Genomic DNA, 24925 nt, shown 5'->3' on the forward strand with positions numbered 1-24925 from the left:
AGATCATAGCCTACATTATTAGTGTTGCAGGCAACAATAACAAACTGATAGGATATATGCAGAAATGTTGCTTCCTAAAATAAATTTCATAAAGCAGTTTGCAAACAGGCCCGGTCCGCCCCTTGATGCCAAGTGAGGCGACTTCCTCAGACGGCAGAAGTCTGGGGACAGCACCAGGCAGAAACAGGAAGTGAAGAGAGTGCCTGGGCCTGGCCAACCTATACTGGGGGCAATTGTACCTAGCTACCAACACTGGGGGCACCTATACCTGGCTACGTACATATACTGAGGGTGTTTCTTGTGGGGCTACCGCAGCTATAACGTGCGATGCTGTGCGATCATTCCAAATTTGGGGGGGGGAGCATCCTCACAAGTTTGCCTCGGGCTGCAAAAAGTCTAGAACCGGCCATGGTGGTGCCCCTTCAGTAAGTGTCACCCCAGGCATCTTCCTTAGCTGCTTATACCTAAAAACGCCCCTAAATGCCCCTCCCCCTTTATTTTACGAGTCATTTCTACACAATCTGATTGTACTGGAATTCCAAACTGTCATGAATTCCACAATTTACTGCCTATCTTCAAATTTAAAAAAACAAAAAAAAACCCTTTTCTTTATAAAGAGTAGAAGCGGGCGGGAGAGTTGTTATTCCTGGCAGCTTTGCCACGTTTCTTAGATTTAAGGTGATTGTTTATACTGAGGCTCTCCAAGGCAAATATTTATTTCTCCTTATTCTGGGCCTCCATTCCAAGCCTTGAATACTTCCTAATCCTAAACACAAGAACATCGCAGATCTGTGCTGAGAGGAAAGAGTCGGCCAAACGCTGCGAGTTCTCAGAGTTCTGCCATGTCTGAGGTGAACGTTATGGAGAACAAGGAGAGGAATGTCTGTCAGTTTAGGAACAGTTGTTGCTCTAGGCCAGAAAGTCACATGATTTCCAAAGTTTTACAGCCACCCACAGGAGAAAAGTTATGGAATAACCTAAAAAAAAAAAATTAGGTCTTCCTTAACCTCCTTGGCGGTCTGATTCTTTCCAGATTTTAGGGTCTAAAAGCGGTGCAATTAAAACCTGAAAAAAATCATTCTGGCAGGGACATCTGCAGCAAAAAAAAAAAAAAAAAGTACCTTCCTGGGCTCCTGTGCTGCAGTTTTCTCTTTGCCCACAAGATGGCGCTAATATACATATAAACGAACTTCTCTATATTTCTCTAATATAGAGAAGTTTGTTTTCAATATTAGCCCCGCCCCCGATGACGTCACGCTGCCACCACCGCTCTGCTGCTGCCACCACGGCTGCGCTGCTCTAACTGGCTGCCGGGTCCCCGGAAGAATAGCGGGGACATGGGGGATCCCGGCGGCCAGGGAAAGACCCCACACTGCCGGGGAGAGAGGCTGGAGTCCCGCTGCGCAGCGAGATCGCGCACGGGACTCCAAAACTACAGGTAAAGCTCTGCAATGCATACCCCGACCTGAGCTCGGGATCACCGCTAATAGCTTCTTTTTTCTACCCCGAGCTCAGGTCGGGAAAACCGGCAAGGAGGTTAAAGGGACTCCGAGCAGTGCAGAAACTATGGAAAGAAGCATACCATTCTGAAGCTCTCTTTCTCCTCTTTCCAACGATATATAAACCGCCGCCCTACGCCTTTTAGTTTTTGCTATTTTTGCGATTGAAATCTGTGATTTTGATCACGAAAATATCGAAAACTAAAAGGCATAGGGCGGTGGTTTATGTGTCGTTGGAAAGAGGAGAAAGAGAGCTTCATAATGATATGCATCTTTCCATAGTTGCTTGTATTACACAGGACGACTTTTCCCCAAAGTCGGCAGCTCCATTCAGCTGTAAATTCCAAAGTGAACAAGGGCCAGAATGGCACTTACTATATATTCTGGCATATAAGACTACTTTTTAACCCTTGAAAATCTTCTGAAAAGTCAGGGGTCGTCTTACGCTGTTTATGGGTACATCGCAATCTATTCTTTCATACCGGGAACCAGGAAGTCCTCACAGCAAATCAGGACCTTACAAATCTATCAGCTGATCAAACTGATCACATGCTTCTCCGTGAGTTCTCCTAATCAGGGCATCCCTAGATATACAGTGGTGTGAAAAACTATTTGCCTCCTTCCTGATTTCTCATTCTTTTGCATGTTTAAGGTCATGCCACAACATCTCAATAGGATTCAGGTCAGGACTTTGACTAGGCCACTCTAAAGTCTTCATTTCGTTTTTCTTCAGCCATTCAGAGGTGGATTTGCTGGTGTGTTTTGGGTCATTGTTCTGCTGCAGCACTCAAGATCGCTTCAGCTTGAGTTGACGAACAGATGGCCGGACATTCTCCTTCAGGATTTTTTGGTAGACAGTAGAATTCATGGTTCCATCTATCACAGCAAACCTTCCAGGTCCTGAAGCAGCAAAACAACCCTAGACCATCACACTACCACCACCATATTTTACTGTTGATCTGATGTTCTTTTGCTGAAATGCTGTGTTACTTCTACGCCGGATGTAACAGGACACGCACCTTCCAAAAAGTTCAACTTTTGTCTCGTCGTTCCACAAGGTATTTTTCCAAAAGTCTTGGCAATCATTGAGATGTTTTTTTTAGCAAAATTGAGACAAGCCTTAATGTTCTTTTTGCTTAAAAGTGGTTTGCGCCTTGCATATATGCCATGCAGGCCGTTTTTGCCCAGTCTTTTTCTTATGGTGGAGTCGTGAACACTGACCTTAATTGAGGCAAGTGAGGCCTGTAGTTATTTTTTTTTAATTATTATTATTATTTAGTATTTATATAGCGCCAACATATTACGCAGCGCTGTACAGTGTATATATATATATATATATATCTTGTCACTAACTGTCCCTCAAAGGAGCTCACAATCTAATCCCTACCATTGCCATATGTCTATATTATGTAGTGTACATACTGTAGTCTAGGGCCAATTTTAGGGGGAGCCAATTAACTTATCCGTATGTTTTTGGAATGTGGGAGGAAACCGGAGTGCCCGGAGGAAACCCACGCAGACACGGAGAGAACATACAAACTCTTTGCAGATAGTGCCCTGGCTGGGATTCGAACCAGGGACCCAGCGCTGCAAGGCGAGAGAGCTAACCACTACACCACCGTGCTGCCCATAGTTCTTTAGATGTTGTCCTGGGGTCTTTTGTGGCCTCTCAGATGAGTTTTCTCTGCACTCTTGGGGTAATTTTGGTCGGCCGGCCACTCCTGGGAAGGTTCATCACTGTTCCATGTTTTTGCCATTTGTGGATAATGGCTCTCACTGTGGTTCGCTGGAGTCCCAAAGCTTTAGAAATGGCTTTATAACCTTTACCAGACTGGTAGATCTCAATTACAGTACTTTTGTTCTCATTTGTTCCTGAATGTCTTTGGATCTTGGCATGATGTCTAGCTTTTGAGGTGCTTTTGGTCTACTTCTCTGTGTCAGATAGCTCCTATTTAAGTGATTTCTTGATTGAAACAGGTGTGGCAGTAATCAGGCCTGGGGGTGACTACAGAAATTGAACTCAGGTGTAATAAACCACCTTTAAGTTATTTTTTAACAAGGGGGGGCAATCACTTTTTCACACAGGGCCATGTAGATTTGGAGGTTTTTTTCTCACTAAATAATAAAAACCATCATTTAAAACTGCATTTTGTGTTCAATTATGTTATCTTTAACTAATAGTTATTGGTTTTTGATGAGCAGAAACATTTAAGTGTGACAAACATGCAAAAGAATAAAGCTGGCCACTAACGGTCCAATTTCTAGCGAAAAATCGTTCGAGTGATCAGAAATTCTGATCGGACGAAAAATCGTTCACTACACCATCAACTAACCAATCATTGCTTCCTATCTATCACGACCACCAAGAAAATCCAAATTTTCGTTCGACGAAAATTCATTCGGGCGACATTTTTTTCACTCGTTCATAATCGATTGTGTCCACCAATGGAGATTATTTACAACCAATCCGATCAGAATTTCTGATCGCTCGAACGATTTTTCGCTAGAAATTGGACCGTTAGTGGCCAGCTTTAGAAATCAGGAAGGGGGCAAATAGTTTTTCACACCATTGTAAGTGCTCCCCGATAGTAAGTCTTGCTCACCTACCTTTCTGAACCACTTTCTCCAGGATGTTCATGTAGTTCTTCTGGGCGATGCCACTTAGAGACGTCAGCTGGGACTTGGCAATCAGTTCCATTAGCTGCAGAACAACAAGAACCGTGACTGTTAGAGGCAATCTGGTCTCTTACAATTACTTAGATATACCTGAGAACAAAATCAGCTTAAACATGCTTCATAATTGTTTTTATGCCTTTGAAAAGTTTCCAGTTACATACATTTTAAACACTCCCTCTAGCCAGCCAACCGACTCAGTTTCTTCAAGGACAATTGACCTGAGAGGGATATGGAGGCTGCCATATTTATTTCCTTTTAAACAATACCAGTTGCCTGGCAGTCCTGCCGATCTTTGGTGCATCAGTAGTGTCTGAATCCCACACCTGAAAGAAGCATGCAGCAATTCAGGGTCTACGGCTAAACATATTATACTGGGAATACACCATGAGGTTTTTTGGCAGATAGATGGCTTGATAGATCATTTCTGACAGGTGCGATCTGATTTTGAGAGTTTTTCTGCTTTTTTTCCTCATTGAAGTGAATGGAAATTGATCAGAAAACCGATCGGCCAGTAAATCTGCCGAAAAAAACTCATTGTGTATTTCCAGCATTACAGGCAGAGGAGCAGCAGGACAGCCAGGCGCTCTGCATTGTTTATAAGGAAATAAATATTGCAGCCTCCATGTCCCTCTCAGTTCAGTTGTCCTTTAAATGAGTTAGGAGATAAATAGAGAAACAGATTCATTACATTATAGCTTCAAGGACAATAATGTTCATTAAATATATTTTTTTTTAAATTAATAACATGTTAATAAATCAGTGCCTTTCAGAAGCTATTTATCATTTTCAACACAGCAGGGGTGTGAAAAAGAGCTTCTAAAAGCCTATTTAAAAAAAGTTTTTTTCATGCTTAACTGCTTTCAAATAATGTTCTACTAATGCAAATCACAAAATCTGTGCCTGAGCAGGAAGTTTAGCACACTTTAGTAAATCAAGCCCTATGTGTTTTTTTAACAGATTTACTGGCCGATTGATGTCGGGTCGATTTCCATTCACTTCATGAGATAATCGAGAAGATTAAACGATCAAAATCAGATCGGACCTGTTGGAAATTATCTATTGAGCCTTCTATCTGCTAAAAAATCTCATGTTTTATTCTCAACATAACAACGTCTATTTGTTCTCCTCTCATTTGTGGAGGTTAGGGAGAATTTAGCAACATTGAAAATTCCCGGGGGCGGGGAGGGGGTGTACAGGCAACATTTAAATATATTAACCTCTTTCACCACTACCCATAAATTAAATAAGATGCTTTCCTGGGGTTTGGCTGCACTACGTTATATAAATAGCCCCCGCATGCCGTTTGTAAACATATCTGTACTGTACATGTGTACATAATACGCCGTACCGCTTGTCTGCTTCTAATAACATTTTTATCCGCCGCTCAGAGTCACAATATATCCAGTTTTCCAAAACAGCAACTTCCTGACAGCGAGCAAGCGGGGCGGCTGGCACACGGCTGGCCTGTCACATGGAAAATAGCTACTTAGCAGGAATGTAAACTAGACTTTCCAGCCAGCCGCCCAGTCATCAGGTGTCACACACTTGGAGCTGTCAGTCTCTCCGCTCGGTGACATGTGACATGCAAGGAATCATGACTCAGTCCCCAACCGACTACCCTTTCCACTGTGTGAGCCATAGTCACAGGGGGTCCTGAACCCAAAACTAAACTAGCCTAAAGGCCCATACACACGTCGGATTTCCGCGAATGACGGGTCGTTTAAACGTTCCGTCGTGCGCCCGCTAAATCGGGCGTGTGTACAGGCTGTCGTTCGCTTGATAAGGGTGAGTTTGAGCCATCCGCCCGGCGGATCGCTCAAACTCGCCCTTATCAAGCGAACGACAGCCTGTACACATGCCCGATTTAGCGGGCGCACGACGGAACGTTCAAACGACCCGTCATTCGCGGAAATCCGACGTGTGTATGGGCCTTAAGGGTAGCCATTTATCTAGCGATGATGGGCAGATATGACCAAGTGACAAATCTCTCTCTGATTGAATCTGATTAGAGAGAGATCTGTCAGCTGCTCATACACCGCAGGCCCGATTGATTACATGCTGAAATCGATCCAAAAATCGGTCCAATGCTGTTCCTCTAATGTCCAATGCACTATACCTTACCTGTCCGTGAACGCCGCTGGCTTCGGGCTCCTCCCTCCGTCTATAATACACATGCCACATGTGTACACCTGCAACCGCATGGGGGGCGTGTATGGACGAAGGACGGAGCAGCGGACAGGAACAGGTAATGTGTTCTGCACTTGGACCACACTGCGACGCAGCGTTGGGGGGTTTCGTCCCTTTTCCCAATATCGTTTGCCGTAACCGCTGCGCACCAGATTGACCACGATGGCCCAATGCATTGCAGCATGTATGCTCTGTGCTACTGCGTAGGTGCAAGCCTTCTGTGTCTGCACAGTGTGGACACAGTTTCATATGGGTAGCGGGGCCGCTAGCTTTGGGGTCCCAGCGTTAGAACGGCAAGGTGGAGGGGGCGGGGGAAACCCCTGGGGGATCCAGAGACTTCTCTCTACCGAGGTAAGTAGCCCAATTTCTCTGTATGGCTGATACTGTGGTGAAACCCCTCCCACAGTGTGATGTCATCATGACCATGGTCTTGACAGTTTCCTGTCTGTGAACCTCGTTGCATTGTAGAAAATAACTGCTTTTTTTCCAACTGCCAAGCGAGCAGTATCTCCCTCTGTGCATAGAACTCTCAGTAACGAACATTCCGTACAGATCACCTGGAAAGACTAAAAATGCCACCACCAGTAATAAATCTCAGGATGTAAATCAGGGAGAGGAAATATTTTACAGTGGGCAAACACTGATACTGACTAATACTATAAATTAATATTGGAAACAATAAGCAGTTTTCTTCATTATGTTGGGTAGGAGCTTAAAAAAAATCATTATAGGTATACTGTATCTTCTTTAGTTATAGAATTCTAGGAGAAAGAGAGATCCTAGTACTAGTTATTTATTAGTGAAGCTCTTCTGGGAATGTGTTTTTGTTAGTCACCTATTAGTCACCTATTCCCCTGCTTATACAACCAGTAACATTCCTGTCACCAGCGCATCATGTGACAGAGCCACAGAAACACAACACAAGTGCTGTATAATCCTCTGACGCTGCAGTGCCATGGGCCTAGCAGCCTGACCGAACTAAATATACGACCTGCAGCTGTCCCCCCGAGGTGACAACGCTGAAATGTATACAGGGCTCAGACTCGTAAATATCGCTGTCACTGGATTCACACTTCTATGAATGAAGTGCGCTAATTTTCCTTTTAGCAAAGCGTAGCCGCCTCTTTATTCCGAACGCTTTTAAAGAGGAACTGTAACCTTAGACTTACTGCCCGCTCCGCTGCCCATTTTCTCTGCGGGGGGAAGGGGACACTGGGGGGCATATTAGGAGGGAGGGAGGGAGAAGTGTAATGGCGGCGGGCGGTGGCCATCCATGACGCATCCCGGGCTGGTGCCGCGATCGTTTTTTTTCCCCCTCTCTCCCCAGCGGCTGGGACCTGGGGGGGGGGGGTAGCGCGGGACGGCCCCCCGAAATCGGGACCGTCCCGCCGAAAACGGGGCAATTGGGGGCCCTGCTGTAACCAAGGACTGAACTTCATCACAGTCCGTAGCTGATAGCCCCTCTCTCATGAGAAATCTTTTCCTTTTCTCAAATAGATCATCAGGGGGCTCTGTAGGGCTGATAATATGGTGAAACCCCTCCTACAGTGTGATATCATGACCATGGTACAGTTTGCTGTCTGTGAACGTCGTTGCCAGGGGCGTAGCAATAGGGGTTGCAGAGGTAGCGACCGCATCGGGGCCCTTGGGCCAGAGGGGCCCCGAAGGGCCCTTGGTCAACTACAGTATTAGATCTCTATTGGTTCTGTGCTCATAATAATCACTTCTATAGATGCTTTGAGTAGTAGTAATCACTAACAAGCTGTTCCCCATCCCCTTCTTGCACCTCTGACACAGTAGTTGCCATTAGCAGGTTTTGGTGCGCCGTAACAATTGTTATGTATAGAGTGCTTGGGGGGCCCCATGTAAAACTTGCAGCGGGGCCCACAGCTCCTTAGCTACGCCACTGGTCGTTGCGTTGTGGGAAATAATGGCTTTTTCACACTGCCAAGCAAGAACTATGCATAGAACTCTCAGTAACAAACATTCCGTACAGATCACCTGGCAGAACTAAACACGTCACCACCAGTGATAAATGTCAGTAAATCAGGGAGAGGAGAGATTTTACAATGGGTAAACACTGACTAAATCATCTATAAATGAATATTGTAAAAAAAATAATCAATTTTATTATGTTATTTTTGACGACAGTTCCTCTTTAATGCTAACATTGGCTTGCAAGCTGTACATAAAGATGTGATGGGTACACAGCTGGTCCTCATTGCACCTTTTTTGACTGGGCGGCCCAAGAGCTTGCACTCCACAAAGAGCACAAATCCTGCCTGCCAAGGGGTTGACCTGAGTCGACAAACAAGACAAGACAAATAACATTTATATCGCGCTTTTCTCCTGGCGGACTCAAAGCGCCAGAGCTGCAGCCACTAGGGCGCGCTCTATAGGCAGTAGCAGTGTTATTTATTAAAGCAACAGTGGGAATAGTCTACCACTCTCTCATTGGTCAGTGCGAAGTGAGGCGGACCGGAAGTCATGTAAGTCTATAGCGACGCATGTTGTTTAAAAGGACTGCTGCAAGTTTACGCATCACGCATGCGCAGAAGCGTATTTTAGCAATACAATTCTGCACACGTGATCCCTTTGGACACACAGGAAGTCAGCGTCACTTCCTACTTGGCCAGCTGCCAGATGCAGTAATCCCCGAAGGCCGGTTTTTGGCGGTGTGGTGCGGCCTACACTGCACCGCTGCCACCAGTATTCAGTTTGAAAGGGGCTTCAAGGACGGAAGCAATTTTCCCCTGTCAGCATTGCTCCCATTGATTCGCCAATAACTTTTTCACTACATATCACACCTAAATGATTTATATCTTGGGTTTTTTTTATTTATTTTTTTTTGCGACAAATTAGGCTTTTTGTGTGTTTTCAGTAATTACTTTATTTTCTAGCAATTTTAGGGCCCGTTTCCACTATTGCGGAAATCGGGCCAAATCTGCAGAGTTTCCTCGCAGGCAAATCGCGCTGTCATAGGGAATATTGCTGCCGCCGGCCGAATCCCTTGCCATAGAGATTCGGCCGACAATGCAGCATTTTTACGTGCGGGCGGCAGCTAATCCCGTAGCCGTGCATGGTACGGCTTTTGGGATTCGTCTGCGTATTCACAGACCAGGAAGTCTCGAAGCCACGTGTGGCGGCTAGTGGAAACGGGCTCTGATAGGGAAAAACTGGGGGGAAAATGGAAAAAAATACGCTCTCTCTTCAATTCCATCCCCTATAGTTTTAAAATAAGCGATGCTACTATAAATAAAACCCACCCATTTTATTGCACATACATCGGATGATGTATGCGCACCAACTAAACAAGCCACACCCACAGGTTTTCAGAGAGCCAAGGCACTTTCAGACAGTGGCAAGGGCTCATGGGAGCTCAGTCTAGGCAGGAGGAGGGGGAGGTATTACTAGCCAGAGATTTCAGAGGCAGAGGGGAGGAGGGAGGAGGAGGGGGATTAGGTTTTTTTGCTCAAGATACAGATAAGCCTGCCTCTGTGTAATGTTTACAAACAACATGGCTGCTGTCATTGTATCACAGGAATAATCAGGCTTAGTCTATTAAAGCTGTTTGCAGCTAGATTTGCTGTGTAAACCATCTAAACTTTAGATAAGATATATAGACAAGTTACTTGTTATAGTTCGTTTTTCATCTCGGATTCCGAGAGAAAAGTGCTTCAGAAATGTTATTGTTGTTATATATTATTGTTGTTATATTTTATTTCTGAGCTGCAAAGAGGAGCTCACTTTTTAAATTCCGCACCGCTGAGATGTTATCTAAACTCTTCAGCCTGTTAGAAACCAACACCTTGTTTCAGCGAAAACAGAAATCTCTGCGGGGTTTGATTAGATTTTGGATGAGGCAGACGTAGTTTGAGAGTCTGTAGAAGAACTGATGACAGGCTGATGGATCTGCTTTTGGCTGATAGATGAAGGATTTGGTTATTTCCCTGATTCTCACACATCGCGGCATATTGATCTGCGGAGCTGAGATTCCAATAGCCAATAGCGATCTGCCAGCAAAGTGCATCATGGCGGCTTGTGAGGATCCAGATAGAGCAGATGTTCTCCCCAGACGGCTGGGAGGGCAGTCAGAACTCTGCTGACCTCCAAGCAAGGTGCTACAAGTCAGATTTTAGGGCCTCATGGCTGACATTCAAGATTTTTGCAAGTATTCAAATTTAAAGAGAACCTGTACTGAGTAAAAATATTTAAAATAAACACATGAGGTAACTTCAAATGAACATTACATAGTTACCTTGCCATCAGTTCCTCTCAGAAGCTCACCATTTTCTTCTGACAATAATCCCTTCTAGTTCTGACAATATTTTGTCAGATCTGAAATATATCAGTTGCAGTCAGTAAAATATCAGTTGCTGTCAGTTATAGCTGAGAGGAAAACTGATGCACCAGGTAATGTCCATGTTTCCCTATGGCTCAAGTGGGCGATGTTACAGTTTAACTGTGTGCTGACCAGGAAGCTGTTATGGGTAATGGTCATTTTCAAAATGGAGGACAGAAAATTCCCTTGATCACCGTGAACAAACAGGACGCTGGAGAGGAGAAAGGCATTGAGGAGTAGACTACATGGAAGGTAAGTATGACTTGTGTATGCTTATTTTGACTTTCATTTTCAGTTCAGGTTTTCTTTAAACAGGAACTCCAGTGAAAATAATGTAATAAAAAAAAGTGCTTCATTTTTACAATAATTCTGTACAAGTGATTTAGTCAGTGTTTGCCCATTGTACAATCTTTCCTCTCCCTTATTTACATTCTGACATTTATCACATGGTGACCTTTTTACTGCTGCCAGGTGATGTCACTGGAAGGAGATGCTGCTTGCTTTTTTGGCAGTTGGAAACAGATGTAAACAGCTATTTCCCACAAATCAACGAGGTTCACAGACAGGAAATTGCCAGGACAATGGTCCTCACAGTTTCCTGGGGGGAGGGGGGGGGGGGGTTCATACAGAGCCCCCTGATAATTCGTTTGTGAAAAGGAAAATATTTCTCATGTAAAGGGGGGTATCAGCTACTGATTGGGATAAAGTTCAATACTTGGTCACGGTTTCTCTTTAAAGAAAACCTGAACTGAAAATTAAAAGTCAAAATAACCATACACACGTTATACTTACCTCCTGTGTAATCTACTCATCAATCTCTTTCTCCTCTCCTGCGTCCTGTTTATCCACTGTGATCAATGGAATTCTCTGTCCTCCATTTTGAAAATGACCGTTACCCCTTAACAGCTTCTTGGTCAGCACACTGTTAAACTGTAATATCGCCGCGTGAGCCATAGGGAAACATGGACACTACCTTGCACATAATTTGTCCTTTCAGTTATAACTGACAGCAACTGATATATAAAGTGTTTCTTATGGTGAAACCAGGTTTGTAAGGAACCCTGCTGGCTATGGGCATTTGTACAGCTCTGCAGTAATGCACGTGTGTTGCATTATCCATCATATAAACCTCATTTTATAACATTGTAACAATGCTAGTGTTAGAGATCTAACAACATTCTTACCAAAGCTGAAGTATTGCAAAGCAACCAACCAACAAGATGTCACTGTCTATATTAGTGCTGCAATGATCTCTATGGTATTGTGATTTCCTGTATTTTTCCTCTCTGTTCTAAGTAAGCTGCATTATTGATGGATGGATATGATCTATCTCTGCACGTTTTCTTCAAAAAAGAACTAACTAACTTGTTATACTGGTGCCTTTCTGCATGTACAGACCACTTTGCTCCATTAACTAGAGCAGTATTTCTTAACATTTTATTGGTATGTACCCCCTTTTAAAACCCTGTACTCACCAAGTACCCCCTGGCATAGTAAACATTATCACAATACCCCTTGACAAATATATATTTAATCGTAGTACATGATAACCATTTCCAATCCGATTGATCGTATGGGCGATCATTCCGGAGATTGTACATTAACATGACTCGACTTAAAAAATGAATTCAAGTTACAAACAAGCTTCCGTAACCAGGGCCAGGCCAAGGCTCAGGGCGCAGTGTAGGATGTGCCGGGCAGAGGCAAGATAGGCTCCAGCCTCAGGGCGCAGTGTAGGAGGGGCGCACAACTCACTCAGCTATCATTCCCCCATTATGTTTGAAGCAGAGAAAAATAAGAAAAGGGGATACATGGCAGTGACTGCAAGCCAGATAACTAGAGATTAAGGTGTTAGGGAAGTTGGGGCGCCTCTTAGTCTAATAGCAATCAGTGTGTGACGGCTGGGGTGGGAGGGATGGAGGGGCGCACTTTGGTGTCTCAGCCTTGGGTGCTGTAAGACCTTGTCCCGGCTCTGCCCGTAACAGAACGTGTTTGTAAGTAAGAGGCGGTCTGTACTTAAAATTGGTTGTTCCTAATTAACTTGCGTTTGATATTGAAGTATTTGACAGATACGATACAAAAACAATCTTCTGTGAGAAGGATCAGGAAGAAAGTGAATTGAGTGAGAGCCAGGGTGAGTGACGTGAGCGGAGCAGAGGATTCTGGGAGCTGTGCTGCCAGCAGCTGATATATCCTCTAGCTGGATGCTTTTATCATCCTGTGACAGTACACAGGCGCTGCCATCCTGGCCACCACCCAGCCCTGTAAATTACATTTTATTCAGGCCTGCCAAGCCCTAAGTAAATATTATTACTGGAGAGACAGTCTGCAGCCAACAAACGTTTTTCTGCCCTGAATTAACGGTTCTTGGTGACTGTAGTGCAGCACTTGTCAAACCACCCCACACACCATCCAAACTGCTGTCACGGGCAACCAATGGTATTCTGGGAAAACAATCGTCACCCCAGACACAGACAATAGCAGAGTTACAATTCCTGAGGTGCTGGACCATCGTAATAGCAAATTGAACAATACAGAATGTCCGCACACTTACTTGAACAATAAAGCTTGGTTTATTCACATATCATGACAAGTGTCCATTCACAAAACCAACGACCGTTTTGGGGCCACGGCAGGTCCCTTTCTGTTCTGATAACATGATGATAAAGGTCCCATGCCCCAAAACGGTTGTTGGTTTTGTGAATGAACTGTCACGATATGGGAATAAACCAAGCTGTATTCATCAATTGAGTGTGTGGACCTTCTGGATTTTTCAACCCCAGATAGAGAGACCACCAGCACAGGAATATTGTGGGCACAAATTATATGTTGCTTGGCCACAAAAACCTTGGCAACGCCCCTGGCTAAGGTATAGACATCTTCTTCGAGGCTTGTCCGGTCGGGATCTGCCATTTCGCATTCTGTCTGGCCAAAGTCCACAAATGCAAGTACTTATGATGTTGTTTGCACATTGGCTGCATCCGCCGGCCACTTTTCACACTGGCCGTACAGATCCTGAAGTTGCCAGACTTCAGATTTTGGATGTAACATATATAATCCCAACGACCAAACAAGAAGCAAAGCCTGGGAACAGCAGACATGAGTTTTACTCACCCGTACAACATAGTTGAATTTTCGAGAGTCCAGGATTGCCGTGGAGAAGTCTAGGCAGTTGAAGGCCTCCCCGAGAGTACAATATCCATGCCTCTGAGGGAGCAGAAAGAGGAAAGGACTCCATAAGAACCAGACAAACCTTTTCAGGCCCCGCCCCCATACACTATCCACATTCCACAAAACTACTAATCACACTTTCATGTGTCTGCATTGTAGGATGGGGAATACCATAAATAACATCATTGGGGGATACTAGGAAAAGTCCATAAAATGTCATTGGACTGGAGCACTCAATAGATATAATTTGTAATTTACACCCTTTAAGAAAAAAGTTTGCCCTTTAAGTTTTTCCTGCAGAAGTTTTAAAGTGGACCTGAACTCTTGCACAGGACAGACGGTAAACTTAGCATTTTAATGCATTTGCATTTCGCATATATACAAAACGCATTGTCTTTTATTATGTGCTTTTTTTTAATGCGTTTTTGCATACTATGCAACAAAACCAGCGTTTTTAAAAACACACGCATACAAAATGCATATGCGGTTTTTTTAATATGGTTTTTTTCCTGCGGCCCATAGACTTCCATTAGTGGCAAAAACGCAGCGTTTTCCGCAACGCCAGCGTTTCTGCTAAGTGTGTACCTAGCCAAAATCGATCAGTCAGCCCGCATACCTCTTTGGTGCTCCCCTTGTGTACGTAGATCCATTTCTCCTGGTAGAAATCTGTGAAGACAACACTGTAATGAATATTTGTGACACAGGAACAGAATATCCGTGTTTAGAAAACTTTATATTGTGTCATATTTTAAGCATACAGAACTTTAATTTAAAGAGAAACTCCAACCTAGTATTGAACTTTATCCCAATCAGTAGCTGATACCCCCTTTTACATGAAAAATATGATGCTATTCACAAACAGACCATCAGGGGGCGCTGTATGGCTGATTTTGTGCTGAAACCCCTCCCACAAGAAGCTCTGAGTACCACAGTACTCTGGGCAAACTGCCACAATGTAACAATGTTCACAGACAGGAATTAGCTGTTTACAGCTGTCTCTAACAGCCAAAACAGCTAGGAGCAGCTACATAACCTGCCCACAGTAACAATGTCACCATGTAATACATGTCAGAATGTGAATCTGGGAGAGGAAAGATTTTACAATGAGCAAACACTGACTAAATCATTTATACATAATTATGGTAAAAATGAAGCACTATTTTACTACATTATTTTCACTGGAGTTCCTCTTTAAATGATATCCGAGGCAAATAAAATTAACTAGCTTTACTTACTTGGGTCTTCTCCCAGCCCCTAGAGGTCACTCTGTCCCTCACCGCAACGCCGGTCTTCTCTCTGGTCCTGCTGGCAGCACCTATCAACCCCCCCCCCCCTCAGTCGGCTTCGCAGTATGCTCCCGATGACATGGGTGCACACAACGCAAGTGCACGCCCGCGCAGAAGACGCTGACTCGCCGGTGGTCGACGGTACTTCAGAGGCTGCCAGTGGCACCAGAGAGAAGACCTGAGTGGGACAGAGTGACCTCTAGGGGCTGAAAGAAGACCCAGGTAAGTAAAGCTAGTTTATTTAATTTGCTTCAGATATCATTTAAGTTTACCGGTAGTTAAAACCGCAGCCATACTTCAAGGGCCAGTTCAGGCTGGCATCTTAACCAACCACTCGCCATCTCGCTCAAATGCTTGTCTCCAAGCATGCAAAAAATATTTGTCGGCTTCTGGAATCGCTTACTGCCGTGCGTCATTTTTAACCCCCGCAGTGGGACACAGAGGAACAATGCTGAGCGATCCTAAAAGTAGCATGTTGCTTCCAGAATCGCCTGAAACAACAGGGAAGATCTAGATCGTAACGCAGCGTTCGTACAAACGACGGCACACATCAGTAAACAATCTTTCTGGCGCTGTTTGTTCACTTGGATAGACAGCACTTAGAAGAGCACCATGGCCTGTTGTTTGGCGCCTGTGTGAACCAACCCTAAAGCTGGCCATACACCATACAGTCTTGATTTACACTTCTGTCCAGTCCTAACACGTCTACATAATATGAGAGCTTTACTAAACAATCTTTTCAAAGAGTTCCAAATTAGCTGGCATTTGCACAACATACACAGTATGTGGAAATATTGGACATGATTGTACCATCAGGTTTGTATGGAGAATGGCCAACTCAACATTTCAAAACAAGAGGCCTGGCTTTAAAGTGTAACTGTCGGGCATAAAATCAAAATTCAATTTTTTATTTTTATTTGGTAAGCAAGTAATAGGGATGCTAACCGAGCAATCCAAAGGTTTAAAATCACTTACTCTTACTTTTCTTGATGATAAATGATCATTTCCCCGTTTACCTGACTCTTATTTGGTACATTGCCGCACAAAGGAAGTTGCAGGGCATGCTGGGTTGTCTTTTTTTGCTTCTTTACTTTCCCCTCAGACTTAACTAATGCAGCCTGATTGGCTGAAGCCTCTTTCCCTCCTGTTTTCCCTCCCACACCTCTGTTCCTCTCTAATTGGCCAATATTTCTAATGCTGAGACAATGCACTTTCTATTGCAGTTCTGGGTGGGAGTGCCTGAAGACTGAGAGGAGGGCGGGTATTGCATACACAATCAGGCAGAAGAAGGAGGGAAATGACATCAGGATTGGCTTCAAGATATACACAGTTAAAATGGAGAGTGGAGAATTCTAAGAAGGATTTTCTCTTTTTTTTACTATAAAAAAAACAATCACTAAAATCAAAAACGTGGACAGTGCAATACATATGTTATGTAAGTAGAGCAAGTATTTATCTACTTATATTTTTTTTTTTTCTGAGATAGTATGGCTGACAGCTCCTCTTTAACAAAATCTGTACTGGACTCAGATTACAGTATACCCTGACGCAAGCAGGAAAAACAGGCCCCTCCTCCTCAGTCCTAGCAAAGTAAACCAGAAGACCTATAAGGTTTACTTAGTTATGCTTGAAGATGACTCAATTGGAAAAAAAACACCACAATACATGATACATATCATATCAATAAGGATTGATATGATATGTACAAACTGAACTGATATGGGACTGTCTTACATTGTGACTTTGTGTTGTTGTTGAGAAGATCCTTCTTCCTCTTTTTAGCAGAAATGTCATAGTTCAGGTTGTTGTTTTTCAGATTCTCCTTGTTATTCTCCACATTGCAGTAGCTGTAAGAGATTCAGAACACAAAGAACAGGAGATGTTATTATAGAATGCGCATAGCTTCAATGCAGGCGTTACAAAAGACATTAACTGCCTAACGACCACGTCACGCCAATGGGCGTGACCACAGCGGCAGCCCTGGGGCTGGCTACTGCAGGAGATCGCGCACAGGTTGCGCACGCATCTCCTGCTTGGCGCGTGCGATGTCCTGCTTGGGAGGCGGAGCTCCGCCTCGTCTTCAGTCTCCCAGAGGCCGCTCGGGAGACTGTTAGACGGCGCCGTCTTTTTACTTAGTACAGCGCTGCGATCTACAGCAGCGCTGTACTGGGGACAACCGTGTGACACGGCTGTCCCCCTGGGGTACAAGAGAGCGATCAGCAGTGATAGGCTGGCCGGGGGAGGGAGAGTGGGAAAAATAAAATAAAAATACAAACATTTTAAAAAAAATAACAAATATTTGTACAAAATAAACATCTTGGGGGGGGGAGCGATTAGACCTCCACCAACAGAAAGCTCTGTCGGTGGGGAGAAAAGAAGGGGGAGGGGGAATCACTTGTGCGGCCCTGCAGCTTGGCCTTAAAGCTGCAGTGACCCATTTCAGTAAAAATGGCCTGGTCTTTAGGGGGGTTTAGCACTGTGGTCCTCAAGTGGTTAAACTGTAAAGGCGCGCATACATTTGCGGTCTGATCAACCTTCCAATTAGGTAATTTCATCGAACAGGAGGAGAGTCAATGCCATAACATGGACACCGGATCAGGCCGGCTCCATACTGGCAACCGGAGCTATGGGAGCGCTCTAAAAATAACCTTTGCGGATTACCATGGCAATGCACAGTAATCTCCTTTCTGGTTGTAGACCTAGCAGGAAGTGAGGATCTCTAGCGCTCACTTCCTGTGGCCAAAATTAAAATTGCAAGAAAGTTTATTGAAAAAATATCCTTCCATGCATGCGTGGCACAAAGCGAAAAAATGTAAAATCTCTGAGTAGCCATAGAATTATGTGCGCAACCAGTGCGCTGTAGTCCAAGCAACAAATTAGAGACTTTAAGCATGCTTGAAATATAAGCCCTACCCCGAAAATAAGCCCTAGTGGAAGGTAAAGAGGAGGAAGAGGTGGCCAGTGAGCCGTGACACAGCAGTGCAGTGCCGATCGTGCACCGGTCCTGTCACCCCAGCACACAGCCAGGTCATCTGCAGTGTGCAGGGATGACAGGTCAGGTGCCTGATCAGTACAGTAGCATACCTTCAAATCCATGAACATCACAGTACAAAGCAACAGCAAATGTTCTGCTGAGCGACACTTCCTGATATAAATATAAGACATCCCCCAAAATAAGCCCTAGCACATCTTTTGGAGCAAAAATAAATACAAGATACTGTCTTATTTAAAAAGACACTACAGCGAAAAACTGTAAAATTTAAACTATGTGCAGACATATACAAATAAGAAGTACATTTTTTTCCAGAGTAAAATGAGCCATAAATTACTTCTCTCCTATAATGCTGTCACTTACAGTAGTTAGTAGAAATCTGACAGAAGTGGCAGGTTTTGGACTAGTCCATCTCTTCATAGGGGATTCTCAGCAAGGCTTTTATTCTTTATAAAGATATTCCCTAAAAAGGATTTAAATAATGATGCTGGCCAGCCTCCCTGCTCCCTACACAGTTTTTTGTCAGTTGGACAGAGCAACTACCATTCACTAAGTGCTTTTGAAAATAAATATAGCCCTGAGAATCTCCTATATAGAGATAGACTAGTCCAAAACCTGTCACTTCTGTCAGATTTCTACCACCTATTGTAAGTGACGGCAACATGGGAGAAAAGTAATTCATGGCTCATTTTACTCTGGAAAAAATTTACTTCTTATTTGTATATGTTTTACATTTTACAGTTTTTCGCTATAGTGCCCCTTTAAGGGGAAACACGGTATTTTGATGTTTGGCATACAAATTATTTTCACCTCAATATTCCTTCAAAAGGAGATTTAAAAGCAAATCAATACGTCTGTAATAAAATTTGGTTGGAATAGGTTTGTAACAAATCACTATTATTCACATTATTGTTCTGTTACTTTTATGCCAAATATAAATATATGCTTGAACAGTTTATTTATTGAGCATAATTACACATCAATATTATTATTATTTCAACAGATTAAAGTTACTCATAATAACAAAGGATTAAACGTCAGGCATAATGTAAACAGAGGCAAGTCAAGACAAGTATAGATAACTCTGAAAAGGCTTTGCAGCACTGGGATCATGCATTCCTGTACCAGCAGGGGCGCTATCTGCATGGGATTCTCTGTGCTCTATTTGCGGTTAAGGGAATTTCCAGAGTAATTCAATTTCCAACCACACTTATGAAATTAGGACAGTAACTTAATTAGTTTCTGTACAAACTGTGATTGTGGAGTTGCCATGACCTGTATAGTGATGATCTATGTCAGTGATGGCTAACCATGGCACTCCAGCTGTGGTGGAACTACAAGTCCCATGAGGCATTGCAATACTCTGACAGCTCTAAGCATAACACGGGGAGGCAGAGGCATGATGGGATTTGTAGTTTTTTCACAGCTGGAGTGCCAAGGTTAGCCATTACTGATCTAAGTAATATAGACGATGGCCAAATATCTCTCTAATTGGCGGCCGATCGACCAACCGATTTAATAATTATTATCAAATTGGATGAAAACCTGTGCCGCCAAGAGCATGACTGATCGACGATGTGACTGATTTCGGGCCCGAAATTGGTCGCATGTACCGATTGGACATGCGTCGTGGTCGAGTGCGCAAGGTAATGGCGAGCGATATAGGGCCGAGCGCCAAACGAGACAAAACTCCCGGAGCTGCCCCCCTAGTGTGTGCATATATACATTACCTGTCCCGTGTCGCGGTGCCCATCCGTCTTCCCAATCCCGTGCTTTTCTGTTGGTATACATGCTGCTGGCGTGGCACGTTTGTGACATCACACACGCAGCACGTGCTATATGCTGGCAGCGTGTATACCGCCAATGGAAGAGCGGGGGGTTCGGAAGGCGGATGGGCATCACATGGTGGATGACAAAGCACAGGGAATGTATAAATGCATACACGGGGGGGGGGGCACATTAATACACTAGAGGGGGGAGGGTCAGCGGCGGATGCAGCAGATTTGTCCGTCTCCTAAGAGATTTCATACAGAAAACGATCGGGAATCGGCCTGTGGTGCATGGGCAGCTGACAGATCTCTCTCTAATTAGATTCGATCACAGAGAGATTGGCCTTTTGGTCAAATCTGCCCATCGCTAGATGTATGGCGACGTTTATACTGGAGTGGGGTACTCCTTTAAAGAGAAACCATGACCAAGAATTGAAGTTCATCCTAATCAGTAGCTGATACCCCCTTTTACATGAGAAATCTTTTCCTTTTCCCAAACCGATCATCAGGGGGCTCTGTATGGCAGATATTGTGGTGAAACCCCTCCCACTGGAAACTGTGAGGACCATGGTCCTGGCAGTTTCCTGTCTGTGAACCGCGTTGCATTGTGGGAAATAACTGTTTACAGCTGTTTCCAACTGCCAAAAAAGCAAGCAGCATCTCCTCCTAGTGACATCACCTGCCAGCAGTAAAAAATGTCCCCATGTGATAAATGTCAGAATATAAATCAGGGAGAGGAAAGATTTTACAATGGGCAAACACTGACTACATCCTATATACGTAATTATTGTAAAAATTAAGCACTTTTTTTATTACATTATTTTCACTGTAGTTCCTCTTTAAGCTCGGTCAGTGATACACACAAGTCACACTATCTCCAGCGCCGTCCCTGTTCATTCCGGTCACATGGAGCACGGTGTGAGCTCCGTACGGGCCGCGGGCATGAACTGTGCCTCTGTTATGCTGAATATTGCCCAACAATAGCTAACAGATAATATCGCCCATTCACAGCGATGCGTCAGCCCAGCTGGCTTTGTGAACGGACCGCTCTCCGCTTTCATAATGCACCTTCTGTAATGACTGCACTCTGCCCGGTCACATGACTTCTCTTCCTGGCACAGGCATGGCTCGCCTCCTCCCCAGGGGCCACGGGGCCAATGGCAGCAGCGAGAAGGTAAAGGTGATCGCATTGCACAGGTGAGTCACCCGGCAAACACAATGAGAGGTTTCAACAAGTTCATCCACTTGCCTGGGTCACATAGATAGAGTTACAGAGCTAACTAGGGTGAAATAAACACCAGCAATGAGCTCATCCTCTCTCAGCCTACAGAACAATTGTCCAGGAGAGGCAGAGCAACACTACAAGGCAGTGGTCAAGGGCTTAAAGAGAACCTGTAACCAAGAATTCATCTTCATCCCAATCAGTAGCTGATACCCCATTTCCCATGGGAAATCTATTCCTTTTCTCAAATGGATCATCAGGAGGCTCTGTATGGCTAATATTGTAATAAAACCCCTCCCACAGTGTGATGTCAGGGCCGTGGTCCTGGCAGTTTCCTGTCTGTGCATCTCATTGCATTGTGGGAAATAGCTGTTTACCGCTGTTTCAAACTGGTAAAAAAGCAAGCAGCATCTCCTTCCACAGACATCACTTGCCAGCAGTAAAAATGTCACCATGTGATAAATGTCAGAATGTAAATCAGGAAGAGGAAAGATTTCACAATGGGCAAACACTGACTACATCATTTATACATAATTATTGTAAAAATGAAGCACTTTGACCCTGTTTTGCATAGATAACGGAAGTTCTTTCTTTATCTCTTCCTGTACGAGAAAACAATGAGACTTTTCTTTGCTACTAATGTTCTATTTCTTGGCTGTACTACACATATAGGTCATTATCGCATAAGATAATTTTTGCTTCCGGTTTGCTTTAAAGAGACTCCGTAACAAAAATTGCATCCTGTTTTTTATCATCCTACAAGTTCCAAAAGCTATTCTAATGTGTTCTGGCTTACTGCAGCACTTTGTACTATCACAGTCTCTGTAATAAATCAATGTATCTTTCCCTTGTCAGACTTGTCAGCCTGTGTCTGGAAGGCTGCCAAGTTCTTCAGTGTTGTGGTTCTGCTATGCACTCCCCCCTCAGGGGGGAAAGAAACACACAAATGATCTCTTGAGATTCAAAAGGAAGGGTGTATACAGCCTGCTTGTGTATGGATGTATTTTCTATGTGTGGACATACTGTACATCAACCTACTTCCTGTTTTGGTGGCCATTTTGTTTGTTTATAAACAAACTTTTAAAAACTGTTTTTAACCACTTTTAATGCGGCGGGGAGCGGCGAAATTGTGACAGAGGGGAATAGGAGATGTCCCCTAACGCACTGGTATGTTTACTTTTGTGCGATTTTAACAATACAGATTCTCTTTAACACGATAAGGCCTCTTTTCCACGGACTGTTGAACTGTGTGGTCAGCAAGCAGTTACCAGGCAGCAGTGTGCAGTTACCAGGCAGCAACAAGCAGTTACCAGGCAGCAACAAGCAGTTACCAGGCAGCAACAAGCAGTTACCAGGCAGCAACAAGCAGTTACCAGGCAGCAGTGTGCAGTTGTGAGAGTTTGAGAGGCATTTCACTGCCTATCAACAGTCCGTGGAAAAGAGGCCTTACGAAGTTCTGTTTGTAGTTCTGCCATCAGGACAACACAACAACGCAGCAGCAATAAATCTGCTTTTGTTTCATGAATGTTCTGTTCTATTTTAAGCAGATGGAAACTTTTGGTTGAAGGAGGTATTGCCTTTCACAACCGGTTGTTGGGGGAGCTGTCAGTAATGTGGCCGCAGCACCGGCTGTCACAATGCAGTGCCGAGGGCTGAGTTACACTCGGAGACAAAAAGACCTATAAATAACATCTCAGCTTTCTAGAATGACTCACAGACCTCGAGAAGATGCAGGAGAGCCGCAGACACAACATGCTATCCTGTGTTTACTTACAGAGAGCCAAAACTGCCCCCAGGCCCAGGACAGCAGTGGGCCACAGTGCCTTACAGTAGCACAATTAGTACAATTAAACTACATTGTGACCCTCACTAATAACAAATTCCCCTTTTTATCTCTTTATTGCTTTCAGAAGCCATTTTCTGCTAGGAAAGTGTTTTATAGTTGGAATTTCTTATCAGCGAGGGTCACACTGTAGTCACTTCCTGTCTGAGTCAGGATTGAGTCAGCCACTTACATACCTGATATTTAACTCTTTCAGGCAGAGAAAGAAAAAAAGGAACACAGCATAGTTATTTGTGTGCTAGTCACTGTACATACACATGTCTATCTCATCATGTCACATGTCAGTTCGGGTATCCTTTAGGCTACTTGCACACCAAGACATTGCGTTAGGTGCTACGTTAAGGTCGCATAACGTGCACCTAACGCAACGTATGGTGGTGCGGGAGAGGACGGTAGAGTGAGCCGCGTTAGGCGGCTCTATCCGTATAAGGTCTCCCAGAGTGGCGCTGATTGGCCAGCGGGACCACGTGATGCGGAGCGAGACACTCCGCATCACGTGTCCCCGCCGGCCAATCAGCGGCCGCCAGTGCAGTGAATATTAAGTAGCCATGTGCGCGGCTACTGTAGCTGGCTCTCCCCGCCTCCTCTCCGCCCCCCACTGAGCATGTGCAAACAGTCTAACACGGCTATAGCCGCTCTAACGCCATAGCATGCTGCACTTTCGGCAGAACGTGCAGCGTTACATGTAACGCAACGTGGGCACTGTGAACAGCCCACTTGTGTTACATTGCTGTGCGTTGGGGGAGCGTTACAGGCGCACTAACGTGCGCCTGTAACGTCTTAGTGTGTAAGCAGCCTTAATGGCTCATTTCCACGGGCAATTGAAGTGTGTGCTCAGCAAGCAGTTAACAGGCAGCAGTGAGCAGCTGCCAGGCAGCAGTGAGCAGTTGCCAAGCAACAGCAAGCAGTTGTGAAAGTTTGAGAGGCTTTTCACTGCCCATCAACTGCTCTTGGAAAAAGGGTCCAACTGCCTGTGGAAATTAGCCCTTATGCAGCTTGAAAATGGACCAATTGAATTATACCTCAGCAGGATTTGATTGGTTCATGTTCAAGCTACATAAGTTTGCATACAAAATTTGCATAATGCTGCACCAACTCGAAATTTGCATCTCACTGACCATCCCTAGTGCCTATCTGCCGGTCTTAGGGCTCATTTTATACAGGCAGTTGAACTGTGTGCTCAGCAAGCAGTTACCAGGCAGCAGTGAGCAGTTACCAGGCAGCAGCGAGCAGTTTCCAGGCAGCAGTGAGCAGTTGTGAGAGTTTGAGAGGCATTTCACTGCCTATCCACTGCCCTGTGGAAAAGAGGCCTTACACATACCCCTCCATCTCTTTTTTTACCTGACAGCTACCCCTAGTGGCAGGACAGTGCGGCCACAGACAGCCGATTACTGGGACAGACAACAGCTGATCTGCTGCTAGTGAGCGACAGCCGCCCCAACCTATCCAGGTTGTGTGGAAATCCGGCCATGAATGGCACTGGCTGTATCCGACAAGACTCTTCACATATCTGTTATCTGCTCATTAGGTCTGATGAGCTTTCATCTCTGTACAGATTACAGGTAGCGCTATACAGACATGATGTGAGGATAACAGATATGTGAGTAATCGTGTGCCTCACACAGGCAGTGGCTGCGAGAGGAAGCAGAAACAGTCAGAAAAGTAGAGAGCAGCTACATCTGCACTGATGTATTGTGTACAAACTGCTGCTAATGGGCAAGCGCAGGGAGTTTGAGGAAGTTCTGAGGAAGTGGAAATTTACAGTCCACGAAATGAATTGCTTTGCTGAATTAAGTTTGCATTGGGCAAGGATCTCTCTCCTCTTGGGCCTGATTCTTGTACTGGCGGTTATATTGGTGTGTGCAGGCAGCACCATTACGGTAAGGCATGATATGCTATGTGTGTAATATGTGCTGCCATAGGAAAGCTTGTGTTACC

General features: G+C 44.5%; 1 protein-coding gene across 1 annotated transcript in view; it reads right to left on the reverse strand.

Annotated features, from left to right (window-relative positions):
• FBXO32 (F-box protein 32) overlaps positions 1-24925 on the reverse strand; it is a 47227-nt gene that overhangs the window by 16824 nt on the left and 5478 nt on the right. Inside the window, exons 2-5 of the mRNA XM_068237993.1 lie at positions 16896-17008; positions 14492-14541; positions 13819-13911; positions 4107-4200 (exon numbers count right to left, since the gene is read on the reverse strand). Coding sequence (XP_068094094.1) covers positions 4107-4200; positions 13819-13911; positions 14492-14541; positions 16896-17008 — 350 coding nt within the window. The remainder of the gene's footprint in view (positions 1-4106; positions 4201-13818; positions 13912-14491; positions 14542-16895; positions 17009-24925) is intronic.

This window comes from Hyperolius riggenbachi, chromosome 5, assembly GCF_040937935.1.
Source record: "Hyperolius riggenbachi isolate aHypRig1 chromosome 5, aHypRig1.pri, whole genome shotgun sequence".
Lineage (NCBI taxonomy): Eukaryota > Metazoa > Chordata > Amphibia > Anura > Hyperoliidae > Hyperolius > Hyperolius riggenbachi.